The sequence below is a fragment of the Camponotus floridanus genome, unplaced genomic scaffold (genome assembly GCF_003227725.1).
Source record: "Camponotus floridanus strain SB8 unplaced genomic scaffold, Cflo_v7.5 scaffold14, whole genome shotgun sequence".
Classification (NCBI taxonomy): domain Eukaryota; kingdom Metazoa; phylum Arthropoda; class Insecta; order Hymenoptera; family Formicidae; genus Camponotus; species Camponotus floridanus.
The window spans coordinates 1,972,316-1,995,320 of NW_020229259.1; the positions used below are offsets into that span (position 1 = coordinate 1,972,316).

At 42.3% G+C, this 23,005-nt stretch overlaps 2 protein-coding genes across 3 annotated transcripts in view; one reads left to right on the forward strand and one right to left on the reverse strand.

Annotated features, from left to right (window-relative positions):
* Nucleotides 1-23,005, reverse strand: part of LOC105255637 (discoidin domain-containing receptor 2) — a 503,453-nt gene that overhangs the window by 330,737 nt on the left and 149,711 nt on the right. The window lies entirely within an intron of this gene.
* The window catches only part of LOC105255636 (discoidin domain-containing receptor 2), an 88,824-nt gene that overhangs the window by 62,257 nt on the left and 3,562 nt on the right, over nucleotides 1-23,005 (forward strand). Inside the window, exons 2-6 of the mRNA XM_011265045.3 lie at nucleotides 1,715-1,842; nucleotides 10,884-10,989; nucleotides 14,216-14,447; nucleotides 19,104-19,562; nucleotides 22,330-22,537. Of these exons, the coding sequence (XP_011263347.1) occupies nucleotides 1,734-1,842; nucleotides 10,884-10,989; nucleotides 14,216-14,447; nucleotides 19,104-19,562; nucleotides 22,330-22,537 (1,114 nt within the window). The 5' untranslated portion in view covers nucleotides 1,715-1,733. The remainder of the gene's footprint in view (nucleotides 1-1,714; nucleotides 1,843-10,883; nucleotides 10,990-14,215; nucleotides 14,448-19,103; nucleotides 19,563-22,329; nucleotides 22,538-23,005) is intronic.

Genomic DNA, 23,005 nt, shown 5'->3' on the forward strand with positions numbered 1-23,005 from the left:
GAAGCGCAGATCAATAGTGCAATTAGTTTGCGCAATTATTCTCCGGATATTTTTTATTTTTAATTACATTATATTTGCGGTGCATAATGTGTAATTTGAGATGACGGGCAATTTTGAAATGCTATTATTCGGGCTGACACGGTCGCTGCAGGGAATGTATCTCGCGATGGCAAAGTCATGAGAATACATTAGCGCGAGCGTGCAGTCACGACGAGATTATCCTCAAGCCTAATGATTAATTGTACGTCATGATTGATCTAATCATCGGCTCAGAAACGAATGCCGTCTCGGACACAATCGGCCGAACGAGCTGGGCGGTTAGAGGTTGGCTGCACTCTGTGACCTTAATTACTATGTCGACTAATCGATCGCGCGCATTGTGATCGTACTATGCTCGACACTGGTACCGGCATACGCAATCACTTCGCGCTGAATAGTGTCTTAATTGCTGGTTGGATAATCCAATTCAGCCACTTAATCGATTATGACCGTCCATGGAGCCATCGTGTTCGCAAATTCTCGAATTTGGATTAGCTATCTGACGCGACAACAATCCATGGATTTCTATTCAGACAATTAGATAAACGTGACTACTACAAGCTTGTTTCTCATTGAATAACATAGTCTCGATTATAATAAAATCCTTGACAAAATAGAAAACGCTGCAACAATAAACTATCTCTAATTCTTTCGATAATATAATTTTATTTCTCGTACGCTTTGTTTTTCAGTTCTAGAGTATAAAATTCATTAAATTCGTCTCAAAAAACATTAGTAGAAAATCGAATCGGCTTGAAAAAATATTTGTCACTTATTTTAGGATTTCGATTTGCGATCAGACACTGTGATAAATCCCTGAGATCCACGAATCCTTGATCGCTTGTAGCGCGATATAAAAACGTCGGCAGCCGCGTCTACCGCCACGGATATTTTCGTCGTGAAATAACGAGTCGTAGTGGAAGGATTCCCTAAACTTGGCAGATAAGCATCGGGGAACGGCCGGCGGCAGTCGAAGAAACCCTCCTGTTAATTAGTCCAAAAAGTAAAGATCTCTCTCGTACGGTTCTCCCTCGCTTTTCTTTCCTGCGTTACGCGCCACGACGGCACCGCCGTGAATAAAATACAGTCTCACATTCCCCCCTCCCCCACCTACCCCGCGAAACCCATCGTATTCCCGACTATCCGGTGCACACGAGTTTGCGCCCCTCGCATACGAGAGAAGAACCAGCCGGAGAGCCCTACGGCGTTCTCCGTAGTTCTTTCTCGCGCTCGTATCATCCTCTCGTCGCGGGCCTCTCTTTTTCCGTCTCCTTCTCTCGCGTCGAACGGCCGATCCTAATCTCGATAATGACGCGTAATGGCTGCTGGCGTGAATGTAGCTCTTTGTCCGCGGCTCCTGTACCGGTCGTATATCTGTCCGGTACGAGAACCGCGCCATTTCACCCCGTCGAAAGGCACGGGGGAGGCCGAAACGGCCGTTTCGCAGACTCTTTTTCTACGTCCACGTCGCGTCCCCTCCTTCCTCCTCCCCGCCCTTCCGGCCCCCCTCGTCCTTATCCCCCTTCCAACCCCTCTCCACGCTCCAATCTCTATGCTTGGCAAGACGCCTTCCCGGGAATTACGCTTAATCACTCTGTTCTGTGTAGCGTCGGGACTACGAGCCATTTGTACGTATGTGTGTGTGTGATTTTATTTTGGAACTTTATTTTTGCAGAAGCGGTTATGAGAGTTCGATGACCACGGGCCCGCGGACCATCGACGCTACCATGGACTACCTGCAGACGTGCCTCATCTTTTACCTGCTGATCCTCTGCTTCTGCGGCGGACGTTCCATAGACATATGTGAGTAAACATGTCAATTAAGGGAATCCGATTAGGAATGAGGCACTTTCAAACTGCATATATTTCTTAATTTATAATAATTATTGATAATCAATTCGATGATCCACTAAAACACATTACATTCTCAATTTAATTACTTTCTACAAAAAAAACCTTACGAGAGATTGATATAATAACTATTTTATTTTTAAATATAAAACAATTTTTGCAATGATATCGTACAATTTCGCGATAAATAATAATATAATTATGTAAAAATCGGATTAAAGGATTATAAGATAAGCGCATCATTACGTTACATCATTAATGATGCGCGACATTTCGTTTAGCAAGAGTCTCTCTGGAAAATCAGGAGATGGTAGTAGCGGAATCGCGGTAGAAATACGTGTTTACATCCAAGGCTGTAATTCTACCCTAAATGGGTGCCTCGGCCACCCGCGGTTTCACCCGATAAAAACAGAAAGGCCTCCCTCCGTACCGCATTGCCCTTTGCCTTACATTAAACCTCAGGCTCGGTTTCTACTCGGCTTGGTTTCCATCCCATTGACTCCGGCAGCCCGAGCCACCCCCGTGTCAGGTAAACAGGGCGAGAAACTTGCAAAGTATCCACCAAGAGTTCCGAAGTCAGCCCTGGGAAAGGCTTTTAGGTACTCGTTCGTGAAATCGAGCTCGAAACTTACGTATACGGGACGTATTTCGCACCCGAAGAATTTCTCGAGCAGTACCGAAAGATGGATCGTGATGGTCTCGATTCGGTTACACTGCAACGCGTACCATCCTTTTCCCTGGATAAGTGAGTAGATTCGAGTTATACAGAGTACGTGCATAAGCATAAAGTTTCCAGAATAGATACTTTCTATGTATAAGCGCGAAACTGTTTTATCATGCATCACTATCACATCATTTTCAATTTTTTTAGATTAAATTGTAGACTCACAAAGGTTCTAGCGTCTGAATTATTAAATAAAAGCTAAAAGTGAATCGGCTACTGGGGGAGTCCTTGACAAGCTTCATCGCCGAGTATAAAGTCTATAAGTGGACGGTAATCGGCTTAACGCTTTAAGGCTAAATATATCTGTACAACGACTATTACGAGGACATACTAAATCAGGAAAGTTGATGTTACCTTCCAACTCTTGGAATCTATGCGCCATACTACTATTCAACCTCAAAGCCGATACTTGGGTTAGCTTTGATCCCGCTTATACTTATACTTGAGCGTTTCGATGTAATCCATGAAAACAACTATATATAGCGCGAACTTTGCTAATTAAATTCTATCTAGTTATCAAAACAGCTCAACATAATGCTTTGAGATAACAAGCAAAGCAACACCGATTAAAACAGCAAGATTATACACGAAAAAAAGAAAATTTAGCATACAATTAATTTAAATATGACATACAAAATAACAGTCTATCAATTAAACAGATTTTTAAGAAAAGCATCAAGTACAAAAATATTATTTCAAATACTTTTTTATTCGTGCGTAAGAGCTAGGAACGAAATAAACTTTGAATTTTCTCGACTTGGAACCCAATAGAACCGCATTTTGAACACCGGTGACCGGAAGATCCTTTCCTAAGTGGACATACTTTGGACGGAAAAAGCGCGAAACGGCGTGAATATAAATAGCCCCCCTCCCCCCAGGAAAGTTGGAAGTAGACCGCCAAGGGGAGACGATCGGGGAGGGCCTCCCGCGGTGACTGAACTTGTACACATTGAGCCGCGTTGGTGAATTCGCGGTCGTGTTAAGCGAGCCGGTCAGCCGTGGCAGGACCGAAGGACAGTTGTGGGACGCTGGAAGGGCTCGCCGAGCAGTTAAAGCGCGCATAAATTGCAATGTTAATGTTGCCGGCAATACATAAACATGTTGCACGTCGGTCGGATTGCGGTGTCTGCGCGTGTTGCACCCTCTAGGCTGCTCCTGCGCTGCGTGCCTGCGTGCGTACGTGCGTGTGTGCGGAAGGGCGCGTACGGTTTCGCGTGCACCGAGGGCGATTGGTGTGCACATAGACGCGTGCCTAGAGCGGCCATTGCCGCTTGCGTGTGTATTAACGCGCCCGCGATTCGGTGTTGCGTAATTGCGAGGCCAACGCGAACGCATACGTCTATACGAGCGGACGAGTGCGCTGACGGCGGGGCGATAGGATAGGAGAGGTAATTATACAGATGCGTCATCTCTCTCCGGGAAAGAAGGGACGTGTGTATCTGACGTGGCGAAATTTACCGTACGTGACACATGTGCGGCGGACGATCATTTTTTTTCGCGTTTCGCGCGAGATTCATTGTTAACGGCCACTGCGATGGCATAGCTAATGATGAAGCCAAGGACGTGTGTATTAATATGACTACACCTCTAAATAAATGACGAACATAAGTATGCGAGTACATTGCAATTTATTAATTTTAATAATTATAAATTAACACGTATATAATGCATATGTGTGCTTGTGCATGTGTGCACGTGTGTAGAAATAACGCATTTGTGTATGTTGCGGCATCGAAAACAGACGGTAGAAATGCACCCGGGGAGAACCGTCACGCAATCGAGTTCTCTTGCGTTATAACATTGTCATCCCTCTATTACCCTCTCGATCCTCCTTCCAATTATCTGTAGATCCATTAGGCTTTAGCATGATGGTGACGAAATTATTGCAGGAGTCTTCAACATATTAACATAACAATGCAGCAATTATTGCCCTTCGTCTGCGCTCTATCGTCAACTTGCACAAATATAAAAAATTCGTAATATAATTAAAAAAATATTATGAATTAAAAAAACTAGTCTCCAAATAAAAGTGACATTTTTCTTTCTTTAAATATCTAAGAGTATTAATAATAAAAATGTAAATTATAAAATATATTAAAATGAATAATAAAATATATTAAAATGTATTGTTACATTATTGTACATTTTTTAAGAAATTGAATAATGTATGTACAACTATTTTGCATAATTTGAATCGGATATATTACAAATTTGCGTACAAAGAGTCTTCAGATTGAGCCATCGATATTTTCGCGAAGCGTAATTACGTAATTGAAGCGATACATGATTAGGAGGCATGTGAGAATTAATAGATTATTTTTACAGTCATCTGCGAATGCACAAATATACTCTCACAATCGTATACTCTTCGTAGATACACTTATCAAAACATACCCCGGTTATCATTACAACTTGTCACTCCTTTGTACACTCGGTGCAGGCATTAATACTGGCTGACAGCTTCTGCAGGGCTTGTTTGAAAGGCGCGATTATTCGTACGACAAAGACACCGCCGACACTTTCCGCACGTGTACATCGTATGTCTCTCGGATATAAAATCCCCGCGACGTAAACATTCCCAAGCCGGTATTCCGACATCTGTTTCTTACCCTCGCGCAGACTCCGATCTCGTCGTTCGGCTTGATCGCGCGCCAGAACCCGACAGTTTACGCTCTCGCCTGCAAACGTACGCAAACTTGAGATCTCCACGTCCCTAACGACTCCGGATAAATCGCCTCGAGTGCAATCGACTTAACCCCGCGTCTCATCGTCGAAGGCGCAGCCTTCGGGTATTCATTCTCGACGAACGAGGATGAATCGGGAGAATCAAGCGGGATTGACACATTGAAAGGACGTCAGCTGGGCGGGAGACGTCGAGCGAAATAATCCTCGGCTTTCCGCGCTGCCACGATCGCGCGACTCTTCCATTTTTCGGCGATATATCTCGCAATCGCGTTCGTCGCGTCGAAATATACGCGAGCGAATGCGATTATCGCGAGTCTCTGCCGCGTCGCGATAAACCCGTTCACGTCTCGTTGCGATCGACTCGAGAGCGACGGCGCCCCGACAGCATTGCGGAATGTATCGAGCAACGAATCCGAGGGACGTCTCGTGCTTGACGCGTTGAAAGGACGTCAACTGTCAGACGTCGACGTCGAGTGTAATAATCCCCGACTTTCGGGTTCGAAGGGCGCCCGTCAATCCGCCGCGCAGATCTGTATTTTCATAAGACCAACCCACGAAAGCAAACACCGCGTGCCCGGTTATACGAGCACGAAGGGTTCGGGTCCCTAAAACTCTTCGCACATCAACTGGGAAAGAATTAGACGACGCGAAAGGCGAAGAAAGGCTTTCTTTTCTTAAATGACGCGCGTAAAACGTGTCTTCGCATCTTCAAAAAAAAGTACTAAGACTTTGCGAACTCTTAAATTCTAAAAACTATGCAACAGACGAGCATGCATAATCATGTATTATAAAAACAATACGATTATTATTATTCGTTTTCCGTTTTACAAAATTTTAAAGAGATCAATACTTAAATAATTCTTCTTAATTTTTTAAATATTTCCATAATTTTTTTATTTTATAATTTTTAAAACTAAAGACACTTAACAGATAGTTTCATAAAGAAGCAACTCAATATATAAAGTCTCTATCTCTTCTGACATTTATTAACATCAGTCACACATTAGCGAATAAAACTTAGTTAGTTTTGATAAATCCAGGCCATAAAGGCACAAACCCCCGTACAAAGGGGTTGCACTTTCAACCCTCGGGGTCTAAGTAACGCATGCAACTCGAGACGGTGATTTTCAGTCCACCATGGATAACGCCTAAGGGGGTTCCAAGGGTGAAACGGCCGCGATGTGGAGAAGGGCGCAGAAACGGTGAATAGCATAGAAAGGGCAAGATAAAGGGAGAGAGAGAAACCTCAGGAAAGTAGGAGGGACGAAAGGGTCGTGTAAAAGTAGTACTTCCGTTCTGCCAGTCGTCGCGGCGCCAGGGGGACGGGCATGCGCATTTTCGTCGAGGCAAGTTACCTTCTGCTTAGAACGAATGTTTGTTTTCTCTGAAAGAGGCGAAAATGGCTCCCCAGAAGGCCCGAGGAAACCGCACTCGGTCTTCATGGCCATACGAAAGAGTACAATGCGTTGTCTGGTTGAGGGACGAGCCCGAACGCAACTACTTTCGAGGTCGATGCTCTTACAAACATTCATTCTAATTTCGCCGATGCTCGGAAAATGGGTGCGGTATCGTAGTCGAAAAGGAAAACATTGCGGCAGGTTATCCACCTGCTAATTTCGTTGAACAAACATTACGAACTAAACGCCGTCGCAATGAGCCGCACTAAAAAGGTGATTATCCCCAACACACACAGAAGATTAGATGGTTTCCAAGTTACATGTTACCTAAGAAACTTGAACAGAATTACATTTCAATGTTAAAATAAAAATAATATATAATATATATACGGTGTATATATAATATATATAATGATGTTTATGTCTATAAGAAATTTTTTCAATCTATTATCTGGGTTTATTTTTATTATAACATCTTATATAAATTAGACAATAATTTAAATTTTTGTAACAGGGTGATTTAAAGATATACAAAAGGCAACTCGTATATTATGATTAGTCGAGATATTTTGATGTAAAAAATAAAGATCGAGTTAACCCGAGAATTAAGTGCGAATCATGATTTATGCGCTAATATCGCGCTGCAATGAAATGGGGAATTTTAATATATTTTTCGTGAAAGAGCCCCGGTGTGTAATTAATTTACATTCGCGCTCGACGAGAGAAGTGTGAGCGAACGTACCGAGAGCCGACCGCGACTTTGCCGTCATTAATAATAATCCTGGAATTAACAAAGGAAGGGCGATGCGAATTATTAAATTCACCGAGATAGAAAAGCCCTGTTTTGTTGGCATCTACCCTCACCACATTTCCTCTATCTTTCTTTCCTAATTTGCCGAGGGATTCTTCTGTGCAATTTGCTTTGCTATTATTACAAAAGCTGAGCTAATTACTCATCGTATTCGTCTACCAAAGACTGTATTTTTGACTTCATCCGGAATATGGGAAATTATACGAGATGCTTGCAGATCCACAACAAAATTTATGCCTTGTATAAAGTTGATCATACAAATGATAAGCGTTAATAATTTTTTGCAAAACCATAAAAATTTCCATATAATTAAGCTACAACCCGGTACATGTTAAATTATTAAAGTCAGTCTCGTCTAAAATAGATAAAGACCTGAGTCTGTTAAAGGTTAATTCAGAACCATTCTCATTGTTAGCCGCTTGAAGGAGTGGTTCGCTGTTCAAGTGCAATGTGAATACTTCGCCAGAGAGGACAAATGACGGCAGAGAAGGAGATCCATGCTTGTAGAGAGGAGATTTACGATATTGCGCAATTCGTAGATCTCCCTAGCGGATCGCGCGCAGCCCTCATCGTCGTCTCGACTTGAATGTGAAAGTGTCTGTTTCACTGTCGAGACATTTCAATTACCATTTCGATATTTCAAGATTTGCGAAAAATCCTTTAGCAACTCGACTTGTAGAGAAATACACAGAGGAACATACGAAATAATAGCGAAAGAAAGGCGGATACGCTCTCGTGGAAGAGTCTCAGACTATCGCGTAACAACAAATATACAAGCAACGGTACCAGATATACACGGCGAAAGAATTTTTCCCGGAATTTATTACGGATTTTTCCATTACACTTTACGTCGCCTAGGAACGTATTGCGTACGTTCTTCCCCGGTACAGGCGCGGCTTGTTCGTCGACCGTTTCGTGGTTGTCTCGGGTTTCGTGGAGAAGCCGTCTCTGGAAAGAAGCGGTTATCAGTTTGACAGTGACGCGGTTAAGGGAGGAGAGCGGGAATGTGCGGGCGAGAAGACGGAGAGAGCGATGTAGGACGCGCCGAAGTGGGGTTGCAAAGGCATTCAATTTTCCTCTTCTCGCGGACGGAGGGCGGCACACACCCTTCCGTTCGGAGCTGTCACTCCCCGAGAGTTATGGTCGCCGAATGAGTGGCTGGGGCGGGCCAAACGTCGCATAACTTACTTCTTCGTCTTCTTCTTCTTCTTCATCTTCCCCCGGTCCCGCGCGCTCTTTTCCAGGATGTCTATAAATACGAGAATCGAACCTGCCTGCTTACCCCAGCTACTCGTACAGAAGCGACGAGGAGGGCCTCTCGTTACCCGCGCTTGGATGCTGCGCGTCGCGAGCCGCATCGGGCACGTACCGGAAGGAGCGCGACGCGACAACGATCGATCTCCGGGAATCTTCGGGATCGTGCGCCGAGTAGCGCTGATTATACCAGAGACTTATTTGTCTGAATGCGTTTTTTGCCCCTTTAAAGAAACTCGAGGCGTTCGGTCTCCTCGGAGGTATTTTTAGCCGATGCAGAGTTTGACGATAATTACCGGAAATTCCCGCGTAATTGTTTCCTCGTCTCTCGAGACGTTGAAAGTGTAGTAAAACTTTATAAATTGTTGTTTCTTGAATTTTTTGTCGTCGTATATATCTGTTTGAAAAATAGGCGACTCGATTTTTCGTTCGTGACTCAAGAGAACGCCAAGTATAATTGGTTATAGTTTACAGAAATATAAAATGGAAAGAAATGCTTCTTCAATTTTCTCAGTATCATTTTTGTAAAATTTTTATTTTTTTATCTGCAACTTGAATAAATATCCCATCATTTTTAAGAAATATGATATTTTTGCATATATAATATAAGTTATGCCTTCCATTTTTTGCATTGAAATCAATAATATATTCCAAAACTTACAATATTGTTGGAAATATTATTAGAAAATTATATTAATATTATTTAAAAATATTGTTAGAAATCAAATATTCGAAGAACGCTTTATAGATTCCCTCTCTTATTCTACAGGTTGTCTCGTGTGCAACAAATTTATTAATCTTTATTAATCTTCATTAATTATTAATCAGATTAATAAAGATTAAAAATCTATGAAAGCAAATAAAAAATTTAATTTTGAACACTTCTGTGATAAATTTTTAGTTCCTTTTTATCGCAGATAAATTTGATATTTTCGACAATGTTTGAGCAGAATGTAAGAAATGTTTACAATCCTCTTATTTACGTCAGATATCTTTTCGGTGCCAGACATCCGCGACGATGAAGAAAGAAGCGGTCGGAAGAAAAGTTTGTGGATTTAAGATCGTTGGACGAATAAACGAGCTCGATAATCGTTGACGGTTCCAACGATGGCTCAGGAAACAGCTGTCGTTAGGGTCATTCGGGGATTGAATTTTCCACTCGGATTTATCGAGTTTACCAAAGCGATTTCTTGCTAAAGAGCTGTATATCATTCGCTCGTTTCCCAGGAATCCTGGCGCGATCTTACGCCACAGATCTTATGCTAACAGATCTGCCCTCTTTGATCGCTCCACAAGGTACAACGGCCCCACTCGCTCGCGAGTGCCGCTTTGATCGCCGGCGAATATGTAATTTCGAGTCATCCGGTACTTATCTTTCTTCGATTCTCCAAATGGAAATCCGTTCTCGGTATCGCGTTATAAGCGCCGTAATTATCACGATGCGTCGACCGATAAAAACGGCGCTCCGGAGCGGCGCCTGCATTTGCCTTTTTCATCGTTTTCGTCCGCGCGGTATGCGGCATTGACCTCGAAAAAAGTAGCCCCACGTCGCATAATGAAAGTCTGATTAACTCCAGTCCTTGTCGAAAATACCAGCGAATGAGCGGCACGCTTGTAGAAAATCTTGTTTAAAACTTGTTGAAAATGGCTTTTAATAAGCAACGAAAAATTTAGACTAACGAGAGCGTATCGCTAATTCCAGCAAATTGATTTATCAATATTTATTATAATTTCTTAAGACTCCTTCTCTGACAGATATAATTTTCGTTACGAAATTTTAATTTCCGTTTACAAAGAAAATATATAATATGTATAATCGTTACAGAGAGAATGAGAAGGATAAAGAAAATTGTATTTTGTTTAATTTTAATTAATGTAATAAGAATAAAAAAGTTATAAAATAAAAATTAATACTCAACAAATATTCGTCGTTGAGGAAAAAGTGTCTCAGATTTCGCATCGCAAAGGGTATCGCGTTATTAGATTATTAAAGTTCCCTTGCACATACGAACGCTTAATTTTAACACATCGTCTAAAGTGGGCTTTACACGCAAGGTTTATATCGTTCATTTGTTCCCACTCGAGGCAAACATATAATTGAAGCAATTTCCTTTATTTGCAGCACAATGCATCGCACCCCTGGGGATGGAGTCGGGCGCAATTCCCGACGCGGACATCACTGCGAGTTCTAGCTTCGATAGCGGAAACGTCGGGCCGCATCGCGCACGGTGAGTGAATTACTGATTTGTTTATGCAGCGCGTCGCACACAAATCCGACGCGATACAAATCCGGAAATTTGATCATATTAACTCCGTTACGGGGACCGTGAAAAACTCACGGATGGCGACGTGCACCCGCATCGCGAGATACATCGGCGCGTCGCATGCGGCGATATTCGAATCAACTTGACCATTCATCGGACGCTATACTCGTCGAGTGCGCTGTCCATTAACTAAAAGCTTACCCGTGAAAACTTGCCGATCTATCTACCTCCAGCTCTAACTGGTTCTCGACGTGGCTATTTAAGACGCGATCCAGTGGGAGTCATCGTCCTCGTGGAACAACGATAGATCATCCACAAGTCGAACGACTCGACGAATCGCACGGACGACACGTCCGTCATCCTGTCCGTCCTCGGGATAGTCGACGATCGACCGGTCACAGCGTATATTAATCACGCTCTACTAAACTGCAACGTCTAATTCGGCCTTCAAACCGCAATGAGGATTAATGACGCGCAGCGTCCCGCATGCCGCAGCCATTTGTATCGGCCGTTCCAAAGCTCTTAGACGTCGTTAACGTGCCCGTCGCATACTCCTTTGATTATGCGTGTCAGCTAATTACCATTCCGGCGGGACAAACGCGCGGCGCGACGAGGGACGGATGTCCAAACACAAGGAGAATCATCGGGACCACCTACCGCGCTAATAAACTCGCACTCGCGCAAGACATTAACTCCACCGGTGCCCTTTCGCCCGTAATTGAAATTCTGCCGCATTAACCGAGCCGTGCGTGAATTTTCAATATTCCGCGGAGTGTAATCAACTCGTCACTATTAATCAATCATCGCAGCGCGAATATAAAATAAATTAATGCGTTAAATTAATCGCGAGTGCAGTCAGCCGTGGAATAATCGTCGGTTAATAGATAAAATAGAGATACGTTAGAGTCGGTAATAATAATCGATCACGTCATGCGAGTGCCCCTTCGCTGCAACGACGTCGATATCGTTCCTCCAGACCGCATTGTCGACTACAACTTCTTTGACGGTATTTTCATGGCTTCGTGATATTGCGGGCTTCCCGGCGAATACCCTATTTACCTATCCGCTTACCCTAAAATACTTCTATCTGCATATACGGAGATATATTGTAATCGAAAAAGCAGTTCTTTCTATAAAGGCTTAACGCGGAATCTTATAATTCGAATAATTTTCCTTCTTTTATAGAATTTGTAGACCACACAAATTCGTTGAAAAAAATTAACTTGCGCTTTTCACTTATCAATCTCACATGTACAGACAAATACATGCAAGTCGAAAAATATTATCCTCCCGAAGAAATTTTCTCGATCATTCAACGGCGCACCGAAAAGACTATTATCCTATTCACCTTAGAAAGGAATCATTTCTCCTCAGACAGTTCCAAGTCCGATCTCGAAGCGACGCGCATCCTTCTCGTCCGACAAACCATTCCTCTCGATAATCGGTCCCTCTGTCTAAGGACGCGCTCCGATTCCGCCGACGTGGCAGCTCGCAGTCCAAGTCGGAGTAATCGCCCGTTCAGAGATTTATCGCGGACCAAGAGCACCGTGCACGCGGAATGTCTTTGATGCCCCGGACTGTATCAAAGTGGCAGCCAGGCAGTTCGAGGTCTCTTAATGGGCTATGAGTTATGATCTTTCGCGGTGGTAGAATATTATTACTTTCTCTTTCTCGCTCGCGCTCCTTCCCGCATCCGTGGCGTTTCCATCCGTCCGTCACACGTTTTCTTTTACTCGCTCTATATACGTTTCGCTTCTCCTTCTCTCTCTCTCTCTTCCTGTTTTCTCACGCTACTGCAAAGTATCTTCCTTCTCTCTCTCTTACACTGCCAAACCACGTCGGAAGGTGCCCTTAAAGACACAGCGAGCCCTGGTCGACCGCTTTTACTGCCTTCAACGTCAAAGCAACACTTAAAGTTCTGACACTTCAGAAGGCGGTAGCTCACCTCTTTATTGCGCGAGAACATTTTTGCTCGACGCGCGTACACGAGTTTCGCCGCGGATTCATTTGGCTCCGCCACTCGCCTCTCCGATCTCCCCGCACTCCTCTTTTTTTATTTCTTTCCTTAAATTTTTCTTTGGCGAACAATTTTCGTCCTGTTTTTCGCACGCAAGATATCTTCGTGTAAGATTCGTGGAGAATTTCGTTCGAAATTCTCGAGGAAATGCTTTCGTAAACTTTTCACGGTTAATAAACGCGATGAAAATATTCACGTTGCATGCCTTTCACTCGGTATAATAAATATTAATATTATAATTAATATTACTCGGTATATAAATATTTAATTTTATTAATAAATGCTTAAGAAAAATAATACAACTTTGTGGATTATCGTAACGCGAATAGCGGCGTAATAATAATTTACGGCGAGTGAAGGAATCCGAAACAGATTCTCGTCGGTTTAATTTACGAGTAGAGTCATCCATGGCATATTATGGTACACGTGCGTATTTCACGGTCGTGGACAGAAGGAGAGCTTTTTAATGCCACAGGCGAGTCCGCGAAAGGTATCTGCGAATACAATTATTAGCCGGCTCTAAGTGGCTTCGTCGCTGTTCCCGCGACGGTGCCAGCTCATCTTTAATTCATGTCATCCGGGAACTCGGTTGGATCGATAAATTATAATTTCACTTCGTATCGCGCGTTGGCGAGCTGACGGTTATCCGTCAGACACGCGGCCGATCACGTATTTATACGATTTCCTTCGTGCAACGATGCCGATGTTTCCGCTCGCTCCCTAAACTCTTCTGTTTTCCTACGACCGTGATAACAATTATCTAATCAATGGATGCAGGCGTGAATCCCTCGCACCCTATGAATCCTGAACGAAAAGAAAACTTCAACTTTACAAAGTCTATATCCTACGTTCATTTCGTATTCGGTAATGTTTACGTAATTGTGAAATGCCATTTTCCTTTACACGCTCCGGTACAAAACTATAAACGAAGAATATCGCGAAACGAAATACGGTAAACCTCTCGAATTTACATGCAGATAAAAATGTATGAATCCGTAAAAGCATCCGCGAGACGGGAAAGTTCAGAGCTGTGCGCGTTTGGCGACTATTTTCCTTTTCACGAGGGATTCCCCCGGAGAAGCTCTCTTTCCCCTCGACGATCGTAGCGCGATAAGAAAGCGGGAAAGAGAAAATAAAGATCCGTAATCCCAGAGCAAATATTTATTCTTCCAGGCTGAAGCAGGAGAGCCACGGAGGTGCCTGGTGTCCGAAGCAGCAGATTACGGCGGAGCCGCGCGAGTGGCTCGAAATCGATCTTCACACGGTGCACATGATCACAGCGACTGGCACTCAGGGCCGTTTCGGTAACGGCCAGGGCGTCGAGTTTTCAGAGGCGTACCTGCTGGAATACTGGAGACCGAAACTGGGAAAGTGGATCCGCTACAGGAACTTTCGTGGCGAGGAGGTGAGTCTCCCTTCGATCTTTCTTTATGCGAATAATGATCGATGAATAGCGTGTCAAATAAAAAAATATAAGATCCGAATATCGAGGCTAATCCTTGAGAACAATAGCTGGTACAATCGAGGTCAGGAATATCCCGAAATAACGCGACATAGAATGATCGATGTAGATATTTATATAGATTGTAGGAGCAAATTGGAACGTATGAAAAGATTTATCAAGCGTATAGTCTGAGATTGCGAAATTTATTATGGATAATCTGCTGTCCTCGATATATCCAGTCGCGCAATTTACCACGATCGATTCAATCGTGTACACCTTATAGAAAGACATTTCGCCGAATGACTTAATTCGATATGACAATCCAAGCCGCGAGAGGGAGCATAGACAAAATACCGCGGTTAAATTTAGTCGCAGGCAATAAACGCGAGCGCGCGCGGATTATTAGGATGATTTGCAGTGGCACTCGCGAACATTATCTAAAGGATGACATTAACAAGACATAAATCTTTAATACGCCGCGCACAAAGTCTCTACGTGACGTAATTTATACACATTTATATACAGATATACTGGTAATCGTGGAACCTAAGTCTTTAATTAGCGTCGACCCGTAATAATCACCCGCTGCCGGCAATTTACTCGTTCGACGAAAATAAACGTCACGCAGTCGCAAAGTGAATTTCGGCGAAAGTGGTGAAGTTTGATGCGCGATCCGTGAATCTTCGTCAAACTAACCGGCGTAACGCGCGCCAAAATTAAGGGAATATCCGCGTGTGCATCTCGTAAAGTCACTCGTGTCAGCGCCTGGTACACCACTTATTTAACGCATTCCTCTGCACGCGCTTTACCTCGCGAAAATACACCTCGAGCGGACGACTCGCGTCGAGGAATGTCATCGATTTCCGAAACGACAAAAGGAAAGGAGCGACGAGCGTCCGGTCGTGTCAGGGTAACTTTCCTTGGGAGTTGGCAGGCGGGGTGGTGCTACGAGCTTATTTGTATAGCAGGGTGGATCAATAAAATGAGGGAAGGGAAGGTCGTAGCGTGCACGCGGGTTAGACGATTCCAGCTCACCTACATAGACGTACCTGTCTGAATACGCGAATTCTAGCGCACGTATTCGATGAAGGACGAACCCGAAAGGAAGAACGATCTCGAGTCGCATTTGCATGCAGCTGCGATGCCATTTGCTCTTTTACGTTATTATATATTATTTCTCTAGCACGCGCGGAGACTACGTACTCCTCTAACATTTCCATCTACGTATTCCTCAAAACCAGGGAATACATACTTTAAGGCACATCGTCAAGTATTAGATGTTAAAATTATGCGATTTTTAAGTTTTTTTGATGATATATCAACACTTGGATTTGACACTGATATCGTGAAATTTAAATTAAATATTAGTGTAATTTATTTTGATAAATATAATAAAAACAATTTATGAAAATATTTAATGTTAATTAAAAATTTGATTATTTTATTTTAGTAATATTTCTTTTATATTTTTATAAAGAAAAAGATTTAAAATTTGTAATGTCAACAATTATGCATTTATTTTTATTAATTTTCGCATAGCACAAGTTAAATAATAATATCGTAAAAGAGAAAAATAAAACGCTTGAAAAATATGCTTTATTTCGTGATATTCGCATCGCCTCGTATAATTTGCTTGGAAGCGCGATGTACCTGTTAAAGAACGGAAGAGGCCACCCAGAAAATAGCGGCGGTAGGGATAAACCTGCAGAAATTTGTGTCTCTTCTTCCCGCTGTGAGCTCCGCGATGTTCCTCGCTTAATTACACAACGACACTCGGCTTATCCGACGCATAATCTTTCTTAACAACCCGATCTGATATAGGCAACGTCGGTAGAAACCATGTGGTCCTGTCATCGCCCATATTTTACGGCCAACGATTATTAAAATTAATGTCATAAAATAAAACAATTCTTTTTAATATTCCCGCTAAAAGAATAGACGACGCGCATTTCTTGCCTTTATATTCTCGGCAACATCACTGATCATAATATAAGATATTAATAAATAACACTATATAAGACTAACATGGGACAACGCAAATGACGGAGATATTTATCATACATAAATTCATATAATCGCATTGTTCCGCCCATTGGGCGTTTTCTCTTAAATTAAGTCATAAGATATCTTATCCTTCACGACCTTTCGCGACGACACGTAACCATCAACGCCTCCTCTAAGACGATTCAGCTGACGGTAGCAGGCTACCGTCGCGGCCGATCCAAGAGCAACACACACGAGGCATTAACATAAAATGGGCGTTGGTCCCGTCCTCGCACCACTTGGTGTCGCTCGTTGGAATTCGCCTACGACGAAAAGAGTGACGAGAAACCGTGGCAACGGTCGAGGAATAATTTGAGAGACGATCGTTCGCCTCGGTTCGCTCGGCGGTGCTCGAGAAAAGTCTTTCGCGATAAAAGCAGACAGACCGCGCCGCATGCGGACCGGTATGCAACGCGCGTGGGCGCGAAGATAAATATCAGGATTACTTATTTTTCCTGGCGCACGTCTCAACGGCTCGTAAATGCCGTCGTAATTTGGCCTCCTCGCTCGATGTCGCGGGTTTTTCGGGAATTAAGATTCGCCGCACCTTCCTAGGCACCGCACGCAAAACCGAACACGTATTTCGTGTGAGTCATCTTTGTAGGAGAAAATTCGATAACGCGGTCGGTCGTGTCGCGAGCCAACGAAACTTGGGATATGAAATAATCATGCGCGATATATAAGCGGCGATATGAAATATCCAGTGGATTTTTCACCATCCGAGTCAAAATATTTTATATCGACGCATGAAATCTTTTTGAATATAAAGTGAAAAAGATAACAGATAAATCACGAAAACATTGCAAAATTGCAATGTACATTAGCGCGCACATAGTGAGAGATCTAAAACATATTCTATATTCATATAGAATTTTAAAGCTGCATCTTTTTTAGCATTTCATAGTTCGTATAATTAATTTTCGTAATAAAAAAAATTGTAGTCTCATTAATGCGATGTATGAAGATACAAGATATTAAAAGGCTCTTATAAATCAGTGAAAGCTGCTCGCTTTCGAACGCACGAAAATAACTTTTTGCTCCAAGTACAATCATTGAGAAGAAACAGGATGCTATTACGCACACTTTGTAAAGCTATACACGTAACTGTCAACCTCCGGAAACGCCCACGATGCGGTTCCGTCGCCTGGCAGAAAATTTCTCACGTGTCGATTCATTGTATTTGCCCATCCGACGCCTTGGTACCGTCCGTTTCAATGTGCTAAACATCGGGTACCGGTGTCGCGGTGCAAATAAAACGGTGTCAGCTACCGGCCCCAATTACCGCGCCACCCGGCGCGGAACGTGCCGGTTCGCGCGGTCACGAGAATCATCTTTAAACGTGTTTCCCATCGCAATCGTACTTCATTTCTAATAATAGAGAAAATATAAATATGCAAAAAAAAAATAGAAATAAAATATAAAACTTAACATGCAACTAACCGGATTGCCGGATATTACGATAAATAATAGACGGAAAAACAACGACAATAATTTTATATATTAAGTAATATATAGAGAAATAATATAATTATCAATTAAATTAAAAACAAGATTATTGGTTGGTAAGGTTTATTAAAATATAGTTTATTTACGAGCCCATAATGAAATTTCACGAAAATACTTCAAAGAGTTTCAGTATCTATTAAATGTTTGCTTGTACTTTTTTATCGCAAGACGAATGTCTATAATTAAATTCGGTCGCATATTGTACGTAGAATAGACCAAGTATATTAAACTGATTAATATCACGATATAATGGAAGAACATTATTTAACGCTCGACGAGCATAACCATAATAGGAACGAGCGTGTAAGGGGTGAAATAGAAAATAAAGGAGTGTTTGCACCTGTCGGGTTCACAACGGTGATGGTTACACGGTCACGTAACCGACCATACGTGAGAATCTCGCGCGAGGGAGTCAGGAGGCGCTAGCGAGATCATAAGTGGAAAATAAGAGGTCCTTTGTTCCAAAGGGCCTCTTCCCTCGACGTCGTCCGAGAAATTCCCGATCCTATCCGGCGATATATACGTTTCGACCATCGCTCGCGCGCTCGACCGATCGAATAGAACGAGCCTTGTTCTATGTGAGAGAGCGCGCCAAGCCTGAAATCACGCTGCGCAGAAATACTACGGTGCGTCGTGGCGCAATTTATATTACGGGCTAGCGAAAAATCTCGCTATCTCGCCGTCTGAATGTCCGTAAATGAGGCAAGGGTCAAGATGCTACATGGACGCTGATTCATCTCAGGCATCGGAGAAACCCGCGTTCTATCTATTCACTGATAACTTAACATGACGCGTAGCATGAATACTATCATTTGAACACATCGTATTATATTCCTTTCTGCCAATCGCTATCTGATATACATATCTATATATGTCGTTTGCATACAAGTTGGAACAATTTGCGAGTCTAACGGTACTATCTACAAAGCATTTTTATGCGTCTCTCAAATATTTTACACGTGTCAGAAAGGGAATTTAAATGAGATGCGAAATATTTTTTGTAGGAAATAAGTTCGATACTAGATATACTAGATATTAATTCCCATTTTTTTTATTTTGCTTGTTCAGGTTATCGAAGGGAACAAGAATACCTATCTGGAATCGAAGAAGGAACTGGAGCCACCGATATGGGCGAGCAAAATTCGTTTCCTACCCTACAGTTATCATCGTCGCACTGTTTGCATGCGCGTTGAATTGTACGGCTGTCCTTGGAACGACGGCATCGTCTCGTACTCGATGCCTCAAGGTGACAAGCGCAACAACTGGGAATTCTTCGACGCGACTTACGATGGTTATTGGGACGGACAGCTTCTCCGCGGCTTGGGTCAACTGACGGACGGCAAGATCGGGCCGAATGATTTTAAGATGAGTTACTATGACAACTATGACAGAAGTCAGGGATGGGTCGGCTGGAAGAACGATACAAGGTCCGGGCATCCGCTCGAAATCAAATTCGAATTTGACCAAGTCAGAGAATTCTCAGCTGTTCACATCTACTGCAACAATCAATTCCCCAAGGATGTGCAGGTAAGATTTATTCAACGTTTCATATTTTATTATAATCAAGAAATTTAATTTATAAATGTATGACACATATAGAAGCGGAACACGTGGATAATTATACTTTTACATTTATATTTCCGTGGAAACATATCTTATTTTTTGAATTATTTATTTACTTGTATATATGGTATTTTTCACGATAAATGTTTAAGTGTTAGAAAAACACGTTCGAGACTGATTTATGATTGTGACTGATTTATGGTCGATCTTGAGATTCGCGAGATGTCTGCTACTATCATTAGCCACATACGTTCATTTATCATATATCTTGTTATAAACTTTGATTAGTAAAGACCATGGCGACCGTTTCTTGTACGTATTTGTACGATAATAAGCAAGAAAAACTATAAATGGATATGCGTACGGTATAAAGAGGAAATTGGAATGGCTCGCGGCAGTGACTTGCCGGTGAGAACGAAACGGCTGTTGAATAAAGTAGGCGGTTGGCGGAGGACGAAGACGAAGAAAAAGGCGCAAAAAGGAAAGACGGACAGTCGCGGCAAAATGTGCGCGAAGATCCTTCGCCAGCCTTTAATCCACACCCGGAGAATAAAAAAAGAAAGGAAAGAAAAAAAGAAGCCGTGAGGCTGAGGAGACGGTGTATACGGCACGAAATCCAGTTTTCACGTCGGAGTCAAGGTCGGACGTAGGATGGGTAACGAGGCGCAACAACGGTTAGCCCCTGGGTTCGGCTGAAACGGACGGAAGAAGAAAAAGGAAACGACTCGCGGGTTGCTGGATCCGCGTTTCACTTGAAGCGGCTGCGCGGTGGCCATGGCTTTGCCGGAGATGTCAGTTTTTTTCGTGAAAATTTTTCGCCCCTACGATCTTTTTACGCCTGAGTGTTTACATAATGGCTCGCTGAACACTCGGCTCTAACGGCAGTGAGATGTACTTTAATAAAATAATTCGACACTTAGACGCTCGAGATAACAGAACGTAATATTTCAAGAAAGGACTCCAATCAAAACTAAACGAGCAAATTGAACAAAATTGCAAATCGTAGCAGAAAATTGTTTTGTAAATTAAACCATTCAGCAATTGTACCCACTCGATTATATTCAGCGATAATAAATTATTAGAGTTGATTACACGTTGAATCAAATACGAAAAGAAAACATTTTAAATCATCTAGTTACAAATCAATCTTTTCACTGTATAAAAATTTTATTCGAATCAAAAAAATTCGTAAACAAGTATGTTAAAATATACCATATTAATTAAATGCTATTGTATATTAATATATATTTGTTTAAAAAAGAAACTAAAATATTATACATTTGACAACCAAGAATCATGAAACATAATTTTGTTATCAAAAATAATTTTGATTTATAATTATATATAAATGTAATAGCAAATTTCCAACAACCCAATTAAATTATTCGTCATTGTGTAGAAGCTCGTGTAGAAAGTTAATGTGCATGGTGCAACAGTCACATAATTCTCGGCGCACGCGAGAAAGTTATGAAATTTAATACGCCCGACAGTTGGCCGCGAAAATTTTGTACTTCATCGTTATTCCGCGCGGAAATCTCAGTATAATGAGCCGCGAAACATTCTCCTACCGATATCAAGATTTATCTGAATAGAGCGTCTCATTACCCGGCTCGAGCCCGATTGTATGCCCGCGATCGAGCCGACTGGAGAACCGCGGGGGCAGACCGACAACGAGTAGCAGTCAAGGCTGAAGGTGCAGCCACAATGATCCGTAAGGAGAGAGAAAGAGAGAGAGAGATCAACAGAGGGATTCAGGGACCGAGAGAGATAAAGACCCGAGGGAGTAAAACAGAGAGGGATATATCGAGAATAGAGCGAGATACGATGCTCTCTTTCCCTCTCACCCTCTTTCCCTCCCGTGCATACAATGGCAGCAAGCAACGACCGAGAGAGCAGATACGCCACGTATTCAAATACAATACCGACAGTCTGGCAAGTCGGCAGTTCGGCGAATGGGGTTGCGGAGTGGCAGAAGCTACCCCTAAACGACCTCTCCTATTAACAAGCGCGCGCTCGCGCGGATAGGACACGTCTTCCACGAAAGACAGTGCCTCAAAGCATCGCCAGCCGCTTCTCCTCTCCCGTCTCTCGCTCCTCGGCTTCACGGCTGCCACTTCCTCTACGTCGACTTCCTCATTCTCCCGGCGCATCCGCGGGCGGTAGGCTTCAGTACGTCGAAAATCCATACGCTTCCGTCTTTGGATCTAAGGGAGTTAGATAATCTCGGCTTTGTAATCATCGTTCCTAACTCCTATGCTGTCTTAGTTCCATATTCTCTCTCTCTTTCTCACTCTCTATCCTTCGTCCGCCTCACACGGCTCTTGGATTCTCTTCGCTGAATTGTCTTGCGCCTTCGAGGGATGAAATTAGCATTCCACGCGTCCTCGCTCGTCCTCAAAACGCGTCCGTGAGATATATTCCGTATTATCAAAACCGTCGATGTCACATCCCGACACGCCATTAACTAGTTATCTGTTACCTATGGTAATAACGGCGATAATACTGATTACGCGAGCGTAATCGAGTATCTGTGGTATGCTTCCGATCAAATTAATTCCGCATGGTAATTCTAAATACGTAGCGCTTTATCTGATAGATCGAATTGTCTGTAGTGATCAAGCTCGCTCGATAGCCCAGAATGGCGTATGGCGTAGCAAAATGCCTGTCGATAGAATATTTATTCGAGAGAAAGAGAAAGAGAGAGAGAAAATCATATTTTTTTATGATTCAGGTATTTTCCGAAGTCAGCATCATGTTCAGCATCGGCGGCAGGTATTACACGGGCGATCCGATCGCATACACCTATGTAGAGGACAGAATTTTCGAATACGCGAGGAATGTTACAATCAAGCTGCATCATCGCATTGGCAAGTTTGTCAAGCTAAGATTCAGCTTTGCCTCGCGATGGATTATGATCAGCGAGATCACCTTTGACTCCGGTGAGTAGTAACGCATAGCTTCACGGGGATTTTTTCTCGATTTACCTTCGTAGGGTGAATAGAAAGTTTGAAATCATGATGACACGCCTATCAAATCGTACATAATTAGAAATGATTTCTTTCAAAAGATCGTAATGTTGAAATTTTTTTCCAACATAGTTAACGTTTTATAGATTATATGAAATAATATAAAGTTATAAAGAATCTGTTTAATTAATATCCTGATACGTAATGAAAATGAATAATATTAAACATTAAATATAATGTTAACTATAATAATTAAATATATATTAAATATAATATTTTAAATATATTCATATATTCAAATATAATAATAATAATAAATATTAATATATCCAGAAATATATAAAAAATAATTTGCAGAAACTCTATTGCAATTTAAAGATTAAATATCTTTAGAGATGTTACATTTCTTAACATTTAATTTCAAAAAAGATATTAATTGAT